Raw genomic sequence first — 19912 nt, 5'->3', positions numbered from 1 at the left:
GAAGATTTGAAGCTGTTATAGCTGCAAAGGGTGGGCCAACTCTATATTGAACCTTACAGACTAAGGCTGGGATGCCAATAAAGTTCATGTGCATGTAAAGACAGGCATACCAATACTTTCAGTAATATTGTGTGTGTGTGTGTGTATATATTATATTATATACACACACACTATAGTTTGTGGACTATAACTTTCATACAGACTAAATAATATACACTGATTTGGGTTATTTTCACCAAGAAATGTAGCAGTATACTGTACATTTTGGCCTAAATTTATGAAGATCATTTATTTGCAAAATTATAACAGGAACGAAGAAAAATGTTTTTTTTCCCCTACATTTGAGGTTTTTTTTTGTTTATCTAGCAAAAAATAAAAACCCCAGTGGTGAATAAATGCCACCAAAAGAAAGCTCTCTGCGTGAAGAAAATGATAATAAATGTATTTGGGTACAATGTTGCATAACACTGTAAATGTCATTCAAAGTGTGACAATGCTGAAAGCTGAAAATTGTGCTGGGCAGGAAGGGAGTGTGTCCGGTTTTAAAGTGGTTAAAAAAGAGATTTTACAGTTAAAAATTTTGCTGCAATTTTTCCTGGAGTTGAGTTTTAACCTCTTGACATCCGCTCTATAGCCAAACGACGGCCACAGCGCGGAACTGAATTCCCGGGAGGCCGTCACTCCCCTGTGTACGCTCCCTGCGCGGGCCCTAAGATCACCGGGTCAATGAGACTCGGGTGATCGCTGAATCGAGTAAGGGGCCGCTCCCGGCTCCTTACCATGTGATCAGCTGTCAGCCAATGACAGCTGATCACATGATCAAAACAAAAGCTTGGTGATCGTTTTTTTTTGCTCTTCACGCTGACAGCGGAGGAGAAGAAAAAAAAAGTCGATAACTGGCTCAACTGAAAGGGACATCACAGAGTGATCAAATACCACCAAAAGAAAGCTCTATTTGTGGGGAAAAAATGATAAAACTTTCATTTGGGTACGGTGTAGCATGACCGCGCAATTGTCTTTCAAAGTGCATCAGCGCTGAAAGCTGAAAATTGGTCTGGATAGGAGGGGGGTTTAAGTGCCCAGTAAGCAAGTGGTTAATCAACTGGATACCAAACACAATGGTAGCTTGGCTGAAAAGTTAAGCTGGGCCAATCACAGCTGCCCTGTAGACAGGGCTAGGACCCCAGACAGTAGTCTGACAAAACTTACATCTTTTTCATAAGGGAAACCACCAAGTGCCAGCTTGGAGAAGACACGTTGTCCGTTTATTTCAATTTCAAAAGCTCCTGAAAATAAAATCACATCAGATTAATAGGGCTCACAGGAGCACCATTACAATTTGCAGTGTGAGGTGTAATACTCGCCTGTTCCACCAGGACGGGAGTCAATGGACACATCAGGGAACTCCTCCCGTACTGCATTAGCCAGCTCCTCATAATGGGATTTAAACCCACAAGGCTCACTAGAATGAACAGAATAATGACATACAGATTAAATTAAAAAGGTCATACATGTTGGGGTCTATTTATAAATGTTTTTACTGATTTTAACTGGATAACATGGGGAGGGGGGGGGATTATAAAAAGACCCTTTTGTGTTAGCAGATGTTCTAATGGCTGGTGATGAGACCATTGGATACCTAATTGCATAGCTGGTGCACTTAGATGAGGGGTCTCAAACTGGAGGCCCTCCAACTGTTGCAAAACTACAAGTTCCTACAAGGCAGAGGCATGATGGGACTTGTAGGGCTGCTAATGTTTGAGACCTCAGCGCCGTAAAATTTTAGAGCAGAACAAAGGCCGCATGCACACTGGACATTTTTAACGTGGCTCCTAGAGGCGCTTGGCATTTTTCTTTTGGGCCTCTAAATGCCCTGCATGTTAGCTTATGTGTCAATGAACACAAAAGGTGTTATGAGGCAGAAAAAGAAAACAAAAATGAAATGTAAAAAAAAAAAGATGGAGTTAGTACTTATCGGTAACTCCTTTTCCAGTGGTCTTCCAGGACAGCCCTTGAGAGATGGAGTCCCTCCCATCGACCCAGGAAACACATTGCCACAGTTCAAAAAAGCGGACCTTCAGGTCCCTGGCCAGTCACTTACCAAGAACCGAAGGATGGAACTGTAAAAAACAACAACATAACCACAACAAGTAATATCGTTATATCAACATTATAAGAGAAAAAGGGTGGGATTGTGCTGTCCTGGAAGACCACTGGAAAAGGAGTTACCGGTAAGTATTAACTCCGGTTTTCCCCAGTTGTCTTCCAGGACGGCCCTTGAGAGGATCCCCAAGTAATCACCAGATTAGGGGGGACTACAGCCTGGAGGACTTTCCTCCCAAAAGCCTGATCCTGACTGGACATTAGGTCCAGTCGATAATGTCTAGTAAAGGTGAAGAAGCTTGACCATGTGGCTGCTTTACATATTTGCTCCGGGGTGGCACCAGCCCTTTCTGCCCAGGATGTCGCTAATGCCCTTGTGGAATAGGCTCTAATACCCCCAGGAGGATCTTTGTTCATTGCTCTATAACCCTCTGTTATAGCTAGCCTAATCCACCTAGCTATGGTGCCCTTTGACGCCTTCTGTCCCTTACATTGACCGGAAAACAGAACAAAAAGAGAATCTGAGGTTCTAAATGGATCTGTTACCTTAAGATATTCTAAGATGCACTGCCTTACGTCTAATAAATTAAATCTTTCCTTTCTCATTTGATGCATTCTGGCAGAATGAAGGAAGAACAATGTCCTGTGACCTATGGAAACTAGATGCCACTTTTGGTAAGAACCCAGGGTCTGTCTTTAGAATGACTCTGTCTTCTAAAATCTGTAGGAATGGCTCTCTGATGGAAAATGCTTGCATCTCACTAACCCTACGGGCTGAAGTGATTGCCACAAGAAGTACTGTCTTGAATGTAATCAATCTTAGAGAGGCCTCCGATATAGGTTCAAAAGGTGAACCTAATGCCACGTACACACGATCAAACAATCGGGTGGAAAAGTCCGGCAAACTCAAGTCCGCCGGACAATCCCCCCCCATGTGTAGCCTTCGGCGGACTTTTTTTTACCTGAAAGTACGGCGGACTTAGAAAGTATTTTTGCACTCCAATTTTCCCGCCGGACAATCCGGCCGTTGGTATGCCAGTCCGCCGTACTTTTGAAATGAGCGGACTTTTCCCGCACTGAGAAAAGTCCGCTCATTTTGAGCACGTCTCCAGGTAGACGGGGCCAGCAAAAGGAGGACTTAAAGGGGAACCCCCAAAAAAAATAAAAAAAATATATCGGCGTGGGGGTCCCCCCCAGGTCCACATCAGACCCTTGTCCGAGCACGCTACCCGGCCGGCCAGGAAAGGGGGGGGGACGAGCGAGCGCCCCCCCTCCTGAGCCGTACCAGGCCGCGTGCCCTCAACATGGGGCGGTGCCTTGACGAAAGGGGGTCCGCTCAAAAAGTGCTGTGTGTGGGCAAGTAGCCCGTTCGGAAAGTCTGGCGGGAAGTCCGCCGGATAGTCCGCTACGTGTGTACGTGGCATAAGAAAGCCTACAGTACAACAGATATATCCCAAGATGGAGCTTTGTTGACTCTGACTGGTTTACGTCTAGAGATCGCTTTACAGAACCTAGAGATGAAAGGATCCTCCTGTAACCGTTTCTCTGGGTACACACTTAGGGCAGCTATCTGAACCTTAATAGTACTAGGAGTTAGTCCTTTGTCTATCCCCTCCTGTAGAAACTGAAGGATATTAGCTGTATCCATGTTTTTCTCCCCACAGCTATTCAGCCAACTATTACAGTTTCTGCAGACTTTCCTATAAATAGCTCTGGTGGTTGGCTTCCTACTCTGTAGTAAGGTCTGAATTACTCTGTCTGTCAGGCCCTTACTCCTCAAAATTTCTTCCTCAGTAACCACGCTGAGAGGTTCAGCATGGTTACTCGTGGATGAAAAAGAGGTCCTTGTGACAGGAGGTCCTGTCTGCTGGTCTGTCAACTGCAGCAACGTTGTAAACCATGGTCTTTTGGGCCAAAATAGTGCCACTAGAATTAAGCATGTTTCCTCCACCAGAAATTTAGCTAGAACCCTTGGGATGAGGTAAAGTGGAGAGGAAACATACGCCAAGCTGAAAGTCCATGGAGTGTGTAAGGCATCTACTGCCAAGGGGAGATCCCCTGAGCATAGAGAGCAAAAATTGGGAACTTTTGTGTTCTCCCTGTTTGCAAAAAGATCAACTACTGGCCTTCCCCAGTGAGCTGCTATGAGATTGAACACCTCTGGATGTAGCGAGCATTCTTGATTCGAAAATCGTTGTCGACTCAAGAAGTCCGCAGTGTTGTTCAGTTCCCCTTTCAAGTGTATTGCAGAAATGGACCTTAGATTGGATTCTGCCCACTGAAAAACGTGCCTGGCCACCAACATTAAACAAGGACTTCTGGTACCTCCCTGTTTGTTTATATAAACTACAGCCGTCACATTGTCTGAGCGGACTTGTAGATGGTGACCCTGTATGGGATCGCTGCTAGCTCCTTCCAATTGGAGGATAAATGTCTCTCTTCTGGAGTCGACCTGCCCTGGGCCCAGTTAGAGTTGAGATGGGACCCCCAGCCTCAACTGCTCGCATCCGTGGTCAGTGTGGATGTGATAGGCAAGACCCAGAGAACCACCTTGTTTAGGTTCTCTACGTTCTTCCACCAGCAGAGGGAACGCTTTACTTTCACGGGGATCGAGACCTCTTCTTCCAGATGCCTGCATTTCAAGTGTTCTAACAAGAACCTCTGAAGGTTCCTTTGATGGAACCTGGCCCATTGTACAGCCGGAATGGCTGCTGTCATGAGACCCAACACCGACATAACCTCTTTTTATTATATTTAGGACAAATTTGTTTGAGGTTATCCTTTCCCACTGTGGAAGAAAGTTCGATAACCTTCCCCCCCCGCAGGATGCGGATGTCACTGGAGATTGGGGCTGTTAAAAAGTATGCCCCCTTTTCCTTTCCCTTTTTGTCCCGTCCAGTGCCTTTTGGGTTTGAACTCCTCCTCTGTTTTTGAGAGTTCCTTTAAAGGAAAAAAACATTTCCTTTGAAAATGTTTCTTTTTTGTGGGAAAGGTTTTCTTTTTATCTTTTATCTAAGGCAGTATCTAATTCAGGCCTGAAGACTAGGTCTCCTGTAAAAGGGACACCGCACAGGTGAGTTTTAGACGCCGTGTCTCCTCCCCAAGTTTTCATCCATACTGCTCTACTAGCTGCCACTGAGAGTGCTGCAGACTTAGCCATGAACTTAACAGAATCAGTGGCGGCATCAGAAATGAAACTCGTGACTTTAAAAAGCATAGGAAAGGTTTTTAATAATTCAGCTCTAGGAGTGCCTGCTTTAAGATGTTCCTGCAGTTGTGACCAGAACTCCAGATTTCTAGCCATACAAGATGTGGCTAGAGCTGGTTTCAAACCTGCCATAGAAGCATCCCAGGCCCTCTTTAGGACTACGTCCTTCTATCCATTGTAGCCTTTAAATGACCCATGTCCTCAAAGGCTAGGTCAGACCGTTTAGAGACTTTAGAGTGTCTAGTTTAGGATTTTTATTCCAGACCGCCTCTGGGCTCTTATCAAAAGGAAATCTTTTTAGTGAATCGGGAAAGAAGACCTTCTTATCTGGCTCGGACCATTCCTTAAGGACCAGGTCAGAAAGCACTTTATGTATTGGAAAAACTTTAGCCTTTTTCCCCAGAGCCTCATACATTTGATCATGTCTGGTTAATGGAGTTTCTTTTTCATCAATTTCCAGCGTATCATAAATGGCGCTCAATAGCTCTTCCACTTCCTCAGGAGATAGCTTATATCTTGCGCCTTTGTTAGCTACAGCCTGATCCTCATCCTGGTCTGAATCTACATCAGAGGATTCAGGACTAACTAACACGGGGCTATGCTCCCTGACTATACGGGGCTCCCCGGAGCTGGGTGTTGTAAGGCATGGTGGAGGAGGAGATTGTATTCGCTCTACCTACATCCGTAATTAAATCCCGGAGAGATTTAAAAGTTGATGCCATCTACTCTTTAAAAGGAACCAAGGAATTTAGCCAAGGGGGAGTCTGCCTCTGTCTTAAGAATGCCTGCAATACACTGTTTGCATAAGGCTTTGCTAGAGCCCGAGGACAGTCTATTTCCACAATTAGGGCACTTTTTGCGCCCTGATTTGTCTTCCCTTGGGGTCTCCCTAGCCTGAAACAAAGAAAAGGCATCCTTAGTATTTTATCCCGCAAAAAAAAAACAAAAAAAAACACAAGTGCTGCAACACAACCGCAAAATCTCCTGGACTGTCAGGTGACCACCACCATGGGGCACTACAGGTCCCAGCCTTACCACCACCACAAATACCCATTAACCACCAGAGTAATGGCTTGCCCAGCAGCTTACCTGGTTTTGACTGATGCCTGCCTCCACCGGAGTGTCCTGGGGATTAGCCTCCATAGTCCCCCTCAAGTTCCGGATCCCGCCGCTAGTCCAGTATATCTGGACGCTGTTCGGGATCACACAGGCACAGAGTGGGCTTCCCTCTTCCTCCCTGTACCTCCAGAGACCCGAAAACCGGAAGTCTCGGTACACAGCGATGATACAGTTCGGCCGGAAATGACGCAACGGCGTCTTCGACCCCCACCGCTATTGGCGCAGAGAAAGATTACACCGCTCTCGGGGGGAACCTGCGCCATCCTGACCCTGGCCAACTTGGCGCTGGAAAGAGGAAGGGAGCGGGTCTGCTCCTAACCGCCGGACGGTACACGAGCCCCAATTTAAAAAAAGTGTGGACTAAATTTGAAAGCTGCCGGATAGAACCCAGTCCCCCCGCGAAGCATCATTTTCTTCAGGTGGCCTCTGAGAGATGTAGTCCTTCTCCTGGTTCCTGACAACATGTTCCTCAGACGGAGTAAACACAAATGACTGGCCAGGGACCTGAAGAACCGCCTTTTGAACTGTGGCAATGTGTTTCCTGGGTCGATGGGAGGGACTCCATCTCTCAAGGGCTGTGCTGGAAGACAACTGGAGATGGCCAATGAAATAATTAAGTGCTGTGACGGAACTGTTCAGCACCCCAATTAGGTGCTTCCTTCCGCCAAATCGTTTCGAGCAGACTGAGAGCTAATACCAGCCCATTTACCCCACACATCGTACACAGACATGGGAAAGAACCAAAAGGAATGACTGTTTATTGAAACTCAGACACATACTTTATACCCCACAGGAGGACATTCCCCTCCTGATCAGATTACCATAACAATACAAACTGCACACAGGAATATAATTAACAGCTAACAATGATCTTAAAGCGGAGCTCCTCCCGTTTTATATATAAGAGCTCTAAGTGATCAGATAGATGTTCTAAGTCTAAAACTGAACTTTTCTTTTTTTTTTGTTTTAAAATGTACATTTTATTCTTTCTAAACTCTCTGTTTCCTGAATGTGTGTCTTGCGGATATGGGCGGGGTTTCTGCGGCTATTTCATCATTTCTGCAACTCTCACTGTCTCCTGGGATCTTTTCTCATTGATCCCAGGAGTCTGGGTGGTGGCCAGCCACGAGTTATCGCGGGATTAAGAAATCCTTTACTACATGATCAGCCAGGTTGCCATCACAACGAGGCGGGACTTCCGACGACGCCTGTTGCAATGGTAACCTGAGCTGTTGTCTCCGCTCCGAAAAGAAGTCACTGCACAGGTGCGAGATCGGAGATACAGCGCGCACTGCATGATGGAATATGAGTGTCAGGCCGCGTACACACGCGGGGACTGTTCGCTCAACTTTGTTCGTCAAACAGTTTCAGCGGACAGTCCGCTCAAAATTAGCATGGACGGACTTGGCCACACACGACGAACGAACAGTCCGCTGAAACTTGCGCGATGACGTGAACGGCACGTACGACGGGACGAAAAATACGACGTCCTATACACTGCAATACAACTTTCGGCGTGTAAATCCTTTCTGAGCATGCACGGAACTTAGTTTGACAAACAAGCCTACACACGAGGGGACTGTTCGCTGAAACAAAGTTTCAGCGGACAGTTTTTCGGAAATTCCGAAAAACTTTGTTCAGCAGACTGTCCGCTGAAACTGTCCGCTGAAAGCCCACACACGAGCGGACTGTCCGCCGAAACACTGTTCAGCGGACAAAGTTGAGCGAACAGTCCCCGCGTGTGTACGCGGCCTCACTGTATCCCGAAAGAGGATGCTTGTGGGCTTCACATGCCCACAGGCAAGATGAGAACCCACAAACTACTTATTTAACAAGAAAATATATTTATTAAACACTTCAAAACTGGAACAAGTGAGTACTAATTTTAATGTCATCCATGTCATTGTATTAAAAAAAAAAAAAAAAAAAAAAAAAAAACTATTTAGGCAGTGGAATCCCACTTTAATTAAACAGTAAGTTAATCAAAAAACAGAACATCCCACAATAATTTGGTAACAATTTAAGTGGTCACCAGATAAATCTCATCTCCAAGAGAATATCAGACAGAAACAATGGAAAGGAGGAAGGAGCTCTGTGTCCCCTAATGTACGAAAGAAATTTACAGGTAAGCTGTATTAAAAATCCTATTTTCTTTTTTTACATCAGTGGACACAGAGCTATAGTAATAACTATGTGGGATGTCCCATAGCAATGGCAACTGAAGAAGGGGGAGGTCAGAGGACTCATACTGCAACCTGCAATGTATGCTGTTCCCAAGGGCAATATCCTCATGACCTTTAACATCGATTTGAAAAAAATAAAATAAATAAATAAAAATAAAAAATAAAAAAATCGGATAAACGTCTGAACCAAAGACCAATGTTGCGTTCTTACAGATCTGAGCCATAGAGGCCTGATGATGCACCACCCAAGAGGCACTAATCGCGCTGGATGAATGTGCTCTTAAATCGGAGAAGGAAGAATTTTCTTTTTTAAGCTGAAGCTTGATCAAAGGGAGGGGAGGGAGGGGAGGGGGGGGGGGGGGAGCGAGGGGGGAGAAAAAGGGAGAAAAGTATAGGGAAAAAGGAAAGGAAGGAGATGAGAAGGGAGGAGGGAGAAGGAAAAGGGGAGAAGGGGGCTAGAAAGCAGAAGGATAAGAAAGAAAAGGAAGGTAAGAGCATTTCTTTCATTAGACACATTAGCTGGGTATATAACTTCCAACCCATGATAGAGCGCATTAGACTGCAGTCTCCATCCGGGTACGCAGAGTGATGTGAACGGAGAATGCGCGGAGCGATGTGAACGGAGGATACACGGAGCGATGTGAACGGAGGATACACGGAGCGATGTGAACGGAGGATACACGGAGCGATGTGAACGGAGGATACACGGAGCGATGTGAACGGAGGATACACGGAGCGATGTGAACGGAGGATACACGGTGATGTGAATGGATACATGGAGGTATACACGGAGTGATGTGAATAGAAACACGGAGTGATGTGAATGGATACACGGAGTGATGTGAATGGATACATGGAGGTATACACGGAGTGATGTGAATGGATACATGGAGGTATACACGGAGTGATGTGAATGGATACACGGAGTGATGTGAATGGATACACGGAGTGATGTGAATGGATACACAGAGGTATACACGGAGTGATGTGAATGGATACACGGAGGTATACACGGAGTGATGTGAATGGATACACGGAGGTATACACGGAGTGATGTGAATGGATACACGGAGGTATACACGGAGTGATGTGAATGGATACACGGAGGTATACACGGAGTGATGTGAATGGATACATGGAGGTATACACGGAGTGATGTGAATGGATACACGGAGTGATGTGAATGGATACACGGAGGTATACATGGAGTGATGTGAATGGATACACGGAGGTATACATGGAGTGATGTGAATGGATACATGGAGGTATACACGGAGTGATGTGAATGGATACACGGAGTGATGTGAATGGATACACGGAGGTATACACGGAGTGATGTGAATGGATACACGGAGGTATACACGGAGTGATGTGAATGGATACACGGAGTGATGTGAATGGATACACGGAGTGATGTGAATGGATACATGGAGGTATACACGGAGTGATGTGAATAGATACACGGAGTGATGTGAATGGATACACGGAGTGATGTGAATGGATACACGGAGGTATACACGGAGTGATGTGAATGGATACATGGAGTGATGTGAATGGATACATGGAGGTATACACGGAGTGATGTGAATGGATACACGGAGTGATGTGAATGGATACACGGAGGTATACACGGAGTGATGTGAATGGATACACGGAGGTATACACGGAGTGATGTGAATGGATACACGGAGGTATACACGGAGTGATGTGAATGGATACACGGAGGTATACACGGAGTGATGTGAATGGATACACGGAGGTATACACGGAGTGATGTGAATGGATACACGGAGGTATACACGGAGTGATGTGAATGGATACACGGAGGTATACACGGAGTGATGTGAATGGATACACGGAGGTATACACGGAGTGATGTGAATGGATACACGGAGGTATACACGGAGTGATGTGAATGGATACACGGTGGTATACACGGAGTGATGTGAATGGATACACGGTGATGTGAATGGATACACGGAGGTATACACGGAGTGATGTGAATGGATACACGGAGGTATACACGGAGTGATGTGAATGGATACACGGAGGTATACACGGAGTGATGTGAATGGATACACGGAGGTATACACGGAGTGATGTGAATGGATACACGGTGATGTGAATGGATACACGGAGTGAAGTGAATGGATACATGGAGGTATACACGGAGTGATGTGAATAGATACACGGAGTGATGTGAATGGATACACGGAGTGATGTGAACGGATACATGGAGGTATACACGGAGTGATGTGAATGGATACATGGAGTGATGTGATTGGATACATGGAGGTATACACGGAGTGATGTGAATGGATACACGGAGTGATGTGAATGGATACATAGAGGTATACACGGAGTGATGTGAATGGATACACGGAGGGATACACGGAGTGATGTGAATGGATACACGGAGTGATGTGAATGGATACACGGAGTGATGTGAATGGATAAACAGAGGTATACATGGAGTGATGTGAATGGATACATGGAGGTATACACGGAGTGATGTGAATGGATACACGGAGTGATGTGAATGGATACACGGAGTGATGTGAATGGATAAACAGAGGTATACATGGAGTGATGTGAATGGATACATGGAGGTATACACGGAGTGATGTGAATGTATACACGGAGGATGTGAATGGATACACGGAGTGATGTGAATGGATACACGGAGTGATGTGAATGGATACACAAAGTGATGTGAATGGATACACAAAGTGATGTGAATGGATACACAAAGTGATGTGAATGGATACACAAAGTGATGTGAATGGATACACAAAGTGATGTGAATGGATACACAAAGTGATGTGAATGGATACACAAAGTGATGTGAATGGATACACAAAGTGATGTGAATGGATACATGGAGGGATACACGGAGTGATGTGAATGGATACACGGAGTGATGTGAATGGATACACGGAGTGATGTGAATGGATACACGGAGGGATACACGGAGTGATGTGAATGGATACACGGAGGGATACACGGAGTGATGTGAATGGATACACGGAGGGATGTGAATGGATACACAGAGGTATACATGGAGTGATGTGAATGGATACACGGAGGTATACACAGAGTGATGTGAATGGATATACGGAGTGATGTGAATGGATACACGGAGGTATACACGGAGTGATGTGAATGGATACACAGAGTGATGTGAATGGCTACACGGAGGTATACACGGAGTGATGTGAATGGATACATGGAGGTATACACAGAGTGATGTGAATGGATACACGGAGTGATGTGAATGGATACACGGAGTGATGTGAATGGATACATGGAGGTATACACGGAGTGATGTGAATGGATACACGGAGGTATACACGGAGTGATGTGAATGGATACACGGAGGTATACACGGAGTGATGTGAATGGATACACGGAGGTATACACGGAGTGATGTGAAAGGATACACGGAGTGATGTAAATGGATACACGGAGGTATACACGGAGTGATGTGAAAGGATACACGGAGTGATGTGAAAGGATACACGGAGTGATACACGGAGTGATGTGAATAGATACACGGAGGTATACACAGAGTGATGTGAATGGATACACGGAGTGATGTGAACAGATACACGGAGGTATACACGGAGTGATGTGAATGGATACACGGAGGTATACACGGAGTGATGTGAATGGATACACGGAGGTATACACGGAGTGATGTGAATGGATACACGGAGGTATACACAGAGTGATGTGAATGGATACACGGAGGTATACACAGAGTGATGTGAATGGATACACGGAGGTATACACAGAGTGATGTAAATGGATACACGGAGTGATGTAAATGGATACACGGAGTGATGTAAATGGATACACGGAGTGATGTAAATGGATACACGGAGTGATGTAAATGGATACACGGAGGTATACACGGAGTGATGTGAAAGGATACACGGAGTGATGTGAAAGGATACACGGAGTGATACACGGAGTGATGTGAATAGATACACGGAGGTATACACAGAGTGATGTGAATGGATACACGGAGTGATGTGAACAGATACACGGAGGTATACACGGAGTGATGTGAAAGGATACACGGAGTGATGTGAAAGGATACACGGAGTGATACACGGAGTGATGTGAATAGATACACGGAGGTATACACAGAGTGATGTGAATGGATACACGGAGTGATGTGAACAGATACACGGAGGTATACACGGAGTGATGTGAATGGATACACGGAGGTATACACGGAGTGATGTGAATGGATACACGGAGGTATACACGGAGTGATGTGAATGGATACACGGAGGTATACACGGAGTGATGTGAATGGATACACGGAGGTATACACGGAGTGATGTGAATGGATACACGGAGGTATACACGGAGTGATGTGAATGGATACACGGAGGTATACACGGAGTGATGTGAAAGGATACACGGAGTGATGTGAACAGATACACGGAGGTATACACGGAGTGATGTGAACGGATACACGGAGGTATACACGGAGTGATGTGAATGTATACACGGAGTGATGTGAATGGATACACGGAGGTATGCACGGAGTGATGTGAATGGATACACGGAGGTATACACGGAGTGATGTGAATGGATACACGGAGGTATACACGGAGTGATGTGAATGGATACACGGAGGTATACACGGAGTGATGTGAATGGATACACGGAGTGATGTGAATGGATACACGGAGGAATACACGGAGTGATGTGAATGGATACACGGAGGAATACACGGAGTGATGTGAATGGATACACGGAGGAATACACGGAGTGATGTGAATGGATACACGGAGTGATGTGAATGGATACACGGAGTGATGTGAATGGATAAACGGAGGTATACACGGAGTGATGTGAATGGATACACGGAGTGATGTGAATGGATACACGGAGGTATACACGGAGTGATGTGAATGGATACACGGAGGTATACACGGAGTGATGTGAATGGATACACGGAGGTATACACGGAGTGATGTGAATGGATACACGGAGGTATACACGGAGTGATGTGAATGGATACATAGAGGATACACGGAGTGATGTGAAAGGATTCATGGAGGTATACACGGAGTGATGTGAAAGGATTCATGGAGGTATACACGGAGTGATGTGAATGGATACACGGAGGTATACACGGAGTGATGTGAAAGGATACATGGAGGTATACACGGAGTGATGTGAAAGGATACATGGAGGTATACACGGAGTGATGTGAAAGGATACATGGAGGTATACACAGAGTGATGTGAATGGATACACGGAGGTATACACGGAGTGATGTGAATGGATACACGGAAGTATACACGGAGTGATGTGAATGGATACATAAAGGATACACAGAGTGATGTGAATGGATACATGGAGGTATACACGGAGTGATGTGAATGGATACACGGTGATGTGAATGGATACATGGAGGTATACATGGAGTGATGTGAATGGATACACGGAGTGATGTGAATGGATACACGGAGGTATACATGGAGTGATGTGAATGGATACACGGAGTGATGTGAATGGATACACGGAGTGATGTGAATGGATACACGGAGGTATACACGGAGTGATGTGAATGGATACACGGAGTGATGTGAATGGATACACGGAGGTATACACGGAGTGATGTGAATGGATACACGGAGTGATGTGAATGGATACACGGAGTGATGTGAATGGATACACAGAGGTATACACGGAGTGATGCGAATGGATACACGGAGGGATACACGGAGTGATGTGAATGGATACACGGAGGGATACACGGAGTGATGTGAATGGATACACGGAGTGATGTGAATAGATACATGGAGGTATACACAGAGTGATGTGAATGGATACACGGAGTGATGTGAACAGATACACGGAGGTATACACGGAGTGATGTGAATGGATACACGGAGGTATACACGGAGTGATGTGAATGGATACATGGAGGATACACGGAGTGATGTGAATGGATACACGGAGTGATGTGAAAGGATACATGGAGGTATACACGGAGTGATGTGAATGGATACACGGAGTGATGTGAATGGATACACGGAGGTATACACGGAGTGATGTGAATGGATACACGGAGGTATACACGGAGTGATGTGAATGGATACATGGAGGATACACGGTGATGTGAATGGATACATGGAGGTATACACGGAGTGATGTGAATGGATACACGGAGTGATGTGAATGGATACATGGAGGTATACACGGAGTGATGTGAATGGATACACGGTGATGTGAATGGATACATGGAGGTATACACGGAGTGATGTGAATGGATACACGGAGTGATGTGAATGGATACACGGAGGGATACACGGAGGGATACACGGAGTGATGTGAATGGATACACGGAGGTATACACGGAGTGATGTGAATGGATACACGGAGGGATACACGGAGTGATGTGAATGGATATACGGAGTGATGTGAATGGATACACGGAGGTATACATGGAGTGATGTGAATGGATACACGGAGTGATGTGAATGGATACACGGAGTGATGTGAATGGATACACGGAGGTATACACGGAGTGATGTGAATGGATACACGGAGTGATGTGAATGGATACACGGAGGGATACACGGAGTGATGTGAATGAATACACGGAGTGATGTGAATGGATACACGGAGTGATGTGAATGGATACACAGAGGTATACACGGAGTGATGCGAATGGATACACGGAGGGATACACGGAGTGATGTGAATGGATACACGGAGGGATACACGGAGTGATGTGAATGGATACACGGAGTGATGTGAATAGATACACGGAGGTATACACAGAGTGATGTGAATGGATACACGGAGTGATGTGAACAGATACACGGAGGTATACACGGAGTGATGTGAATGGATACACGGAGGTATACACGGAGTGATGTGAATGGATACATGGAGTGATGTGAATGGATACACGGAGGTATACACGGAGTGATGTGAATGGATACATGGAGGATACACGGAGTGATGTGAATGGATACACGGAGTGATGTGAAAGGATACATGGAGGTATACACGGAGTGATGTGAATGGATACACGGAGTGATGTGAATGGATACACGGAGGTATACACGGAGTGATGTGAATGGATACACGGAGGTATACACGGAGTGATGTGAATGGATACATGGAGGATACACGATGATGTGAATGGATACACGGAGTGATGTGAATGGATACATGGAGGTATACACAGAGTGATGTGAATGGATACACGGTGATGTGAATGGATACATGGAGGTATACATGGAGTAATGTGAATGGATACACGGAGTGATGTGAATGGATACACGGAGTGATGTGAACGGATACACGGAGGGATACACGGAGTGATGTGAATGGATACACGGAGGTATACACGGAGTGATGTGAAAGGATACATGGAGGTATACACGGAGTGATGTGAATGGATACACGGAGTGATGTGAATGGATACACGGAGGTATACACGGAGTGATATGAATAGGTACACGGAGGTATACACAGAGTGATGTGAATGGATACACGGAGTGATGTGAACAGATACACGGAGGTATACACGGAGTGATGTGAACGGATACACGGAGGTATACACGGAGTGATGTGAAAGGATACATGGAGGTATACACGGAGTGATGTGAATGGATACACGGAGTGATGTGAATGGATACACGGAGGTATACTCGGAGTGATGTGAATGGATACACGGAGGTATACACGGAGTGATGTGAATGGATACATGGAGGATACACGGAGTGATGTGAATGGATACACGGAGTGATGTGAAAGGATACATGGAGGTATACACGGAGTGATGTGAATGGATACACGGAGTGATGTGAATGGATACACGGAGGTATACACGGAGTGATGTGAATGGATACACGGAGGTATACACGGAGTGATGTGAATGGATACATGGAGGATACACGGTGATGTGAATGGATACATGGAGGTATACACGGAGTGATGTGAATGGATACACGGAGTGATGTGAATGGATACATGGAGGTATACACGGAGTGATGTGAATGGATACACGGTGATGTGAATGGATACATGGAGGTATACACGGAGTGATGTGAATGGATACACGGAGTGATGTGAATGGATACACGGAGGGATACACGGAGGGATACACGGAGTGATGTGAATGGATACACGGAGGTATACACGGAGTGATGTGAATGGATACACGGAGGGATACACGGAGTGATGTGAATGGATATACGGAGTGATGTGAATGGATACACGGAGGTATACATGGAGTGATGTGAATGGATACACGGAGTGATGTGAATGGATACACGGAGTGATGTGAATGGATACACGGAGGTATACACGGAGTGATGTGAATGGATACACGGAGTGATGTGAATGGATACACGGAGGGATACACGGAGTGATGTGAATGAATACACGGAGTGATGTGAATGGATACACGGAGTGATGTGAATGGATACACAGAGGTATACACGGAGTGATGCGAATGGATACACGGAGGGATACACGGAGTGATGTGAATGGATACACGGAGGGATACACGGAGTGATGTGAATGGATACACGGAGTGATGTGAATAGATACACGGAGGTATACACAGAGTGATGTGAATGGATACACGGAGTGATGTGAACAGATACACGGAGGTATACACGGAGTGATGTGAATGGATACACGGAGGTATACACAGAGTGATGTGAATGGATACATGGAGTGATGTGAATGGATACACGGAGGTATACACGGAGTGATGTGAATGGATACATGGAGGATACACGGAGTGATGTGAATGGATACACGGAGTGATGTGAAAGGATACATGGAGGTATACACGGAGTGATGTGAATGGATACACGGAGTGATGTGAATGGATACACGGAGGTATACACGGAGTGATGTGAATGGATACACGGAGGTATACACGGAGTGATGTGAATGGATACATGGAGGATACACGGTGATGTGAATGGATACACGGAGTGATGTGAATGGATACATGGAGGTATACACAGAGTGATGTGAATGGATACACGGTGATGTGAATGGATACATGGAGGTATACACGGAGTAATGTGAATGGATACACGGAGTGATGTGAATGGATACACGGAGTGATGTGAACGGATACACGGAGGGATACACGGAGTGATGTGAATGGATACACGGAGGTATACACGGAGTGATGTGAAAGGATACATGGAGGTATACACGGAGTGATGTGAATGGATACACGGAGTGATGTGAATGGATACACGGAGGTATACACGGAGTGATATGAATAGGTACACGGAGGTATACACAGAGTGATGTGAATGGATACACGGAGTGATGTGAACAGATACACGGAGGTATACACGGAGTGATGTGAACGGATACACGGAGGTATACACGGAGTGATGTGAACGGATACACGGAGGTATACACGGAGTGATGTGAACGGATACACGGAGGTATACACGGAGTGATGTGAAAGGATACATGGAGGTATACACGGAGTGATGTGAATGGATACACGGAGTGATGTGAATGGATACATGGAGGTATACACAGAGTGATGTGAATGGATACACGGTGATGTGAATGGATACATGGAGGTATACACGGAGTAATGTGAATGGATACACGGAGTGATGTGAATGGATACACGGAGTGATGTGAACGGATACACGGAGGGATACACGGAGTGATGTGAATGGATACACGGAGGTATACACGGAGTGATGTGAAAGGATACATGGAGGTATACACGGAGTGATGTGAATGGATACACGGAGTGATGTGAATGGATACACGGAGGTATACACGGAGTGATATGAATAGGTACACGGAGGTATACACAGAGTGATGTGAATGGATACACGGAGTGATGTGAACAGATACACGGAGGTATACACGGAGTGATGTGAACGGATACACGGAGGTATACACGGAGTGATGTGAACGGATACACGGAGGTATACACGGAGTGATGTGAAAGGATACATGGAGGTATACACGGAGTGATGTGAATGGATACACGGAGTGATGTGAATGGATACACGGAGGTATACTCGGAGTGATGTGAATGGATACACGGAGTGATGTGAATGGATACACGGAGGTATACACGGAGTGATGTGAATGGATACATAGAGGATACACGGAGTGATGTGAATGGATACACGGAGTGATGTGAATGGATACATGGAGGTATACACGGAGTGATGTGAATGGATACTAGAGGTCAACCGATATATCGGCCGGCCGATATTTGCCGTTTTTTAAATAATCGGCATCGGCCGATTTGTGCTGATAAAAAGCCGATTTAGAACTACAGCGGGACTTTGAAATGACTTCTGTATAGAATGGTCTAAGTTGACTGAGTCGTCATAGCAACCCTTTCCTCCACTCTGGGCAGGCTGCCAAGAAAAGAACAGAAAGATACAATGTTTACACTTGAATGAATGAAGTCATCTCTGTGTGTAGAAGTTCTCAGTTTAACCATTTAAAGACTAAATCTTTTCTGACACTTGTTGCTTACAAGTAAAAAATCCTGTATTTTCTGCCAGAAAATCACTTAGACCCCCCAAAAATTATATATATTTTTTTAGCAGAGATCCTAGGGAATAAAATAGCGGTTGTTGCAATATTTTATGTCACACGGCATTTGCACAGAGGTCTTTCAAATGCATTTTTTTGGGAAAAAAATACACCATTTAAAAAATAAAAATAAAATAAAAACAGTAAAGTTAGCCCATTTTTTTTTTTTGTCCAAAAGTTTTGACTACCTGTTTTTATTTAAAATATATATATATATATATATATATTTTTTTTTTTTATCTAAATCATACATACAAGTAAACTGATTGGAGGTTTGTTTTGTTTAATAAATGTTTAAGTGTAAGAAATTTTCTGTATCACGTATGAAGGCCGCTTTCACACTGGAGCGGGCAGGCGTTGATGGTAAAACGCAAGTTTTAGCGGCTCTTTACCATCATTTTACCGGTGCTATTTGGCTGCTAGTGGGGCACATATAACCCAGCTAGCGGCCAAGGAAGAGGTTAAATGCGCCCATGAAGCACCGCTGCCAAATCGCATTGCATGCGCTTCGGCAGTGGTGCCCATTCATATCAATGGGCAGGAGTGGTGGAGGAGCGGTATACACCACTCCAAACGTGCTGCTTGCAGGACTTTTTTTTAAGATCCTGCCAGTGCATCGCCTCAGTGTGAAAGCACTGTGTCTTTCACACAGACTGCAGGGGAGCCATTTTACAGGCGCTATTTTTAGCCCAAAAGCGCCTTAAAACGCCCC

General features: G+C 45.2%; 1 protein-coding gene across 1 annotated transcript in view; it reads right to left on the bottom strand.

The window, feature by feature from the left end:
• MIEN1 (migration and invasion enhancer 1) overlaps positions 1–19912 on the bottom strand; it is a 37098-nt gene that overhangs the window by 11261 nt on the left and 5925 nt on the right. Inside the window, exons 2-3 of the mRNA XM_077459718.1 lie at positions 1365–1462; positions 1210–1286 (exon numbers count right to left, since the gene is read on the bottom strand). Of these exons, the coding sequence (XP_077315844.1) occupies positions 1210–1286; positions 1365–1462 (175 nt within the window). The remainder of the gene's footprint in view (positions 1–1209; positions 1287–1364; positions 1463–19912) is intronic.

The sequence above is a fragment of the Lithobates pipiens genome, unplaced genomic scaffold, assembly GCF_037356315.1.
Source record: "Lithobates pipiens isolate NorthernLeopardFrog02 unplaced genomic scaffold, aLitPip1_a1.2 Scaffold_28, whole genome shotgun sequence".
NCBI lineage: Eukaryota > Metazoa > Chordata > Amphibia > Anura > Ranidae > Lithobates > Lithobates pipiens.
The sequence above is the reverse complement of the archived record's forward strand: the minus strand, read 5'-3'. Positions and strand labels throughout refer to the sequence as shown.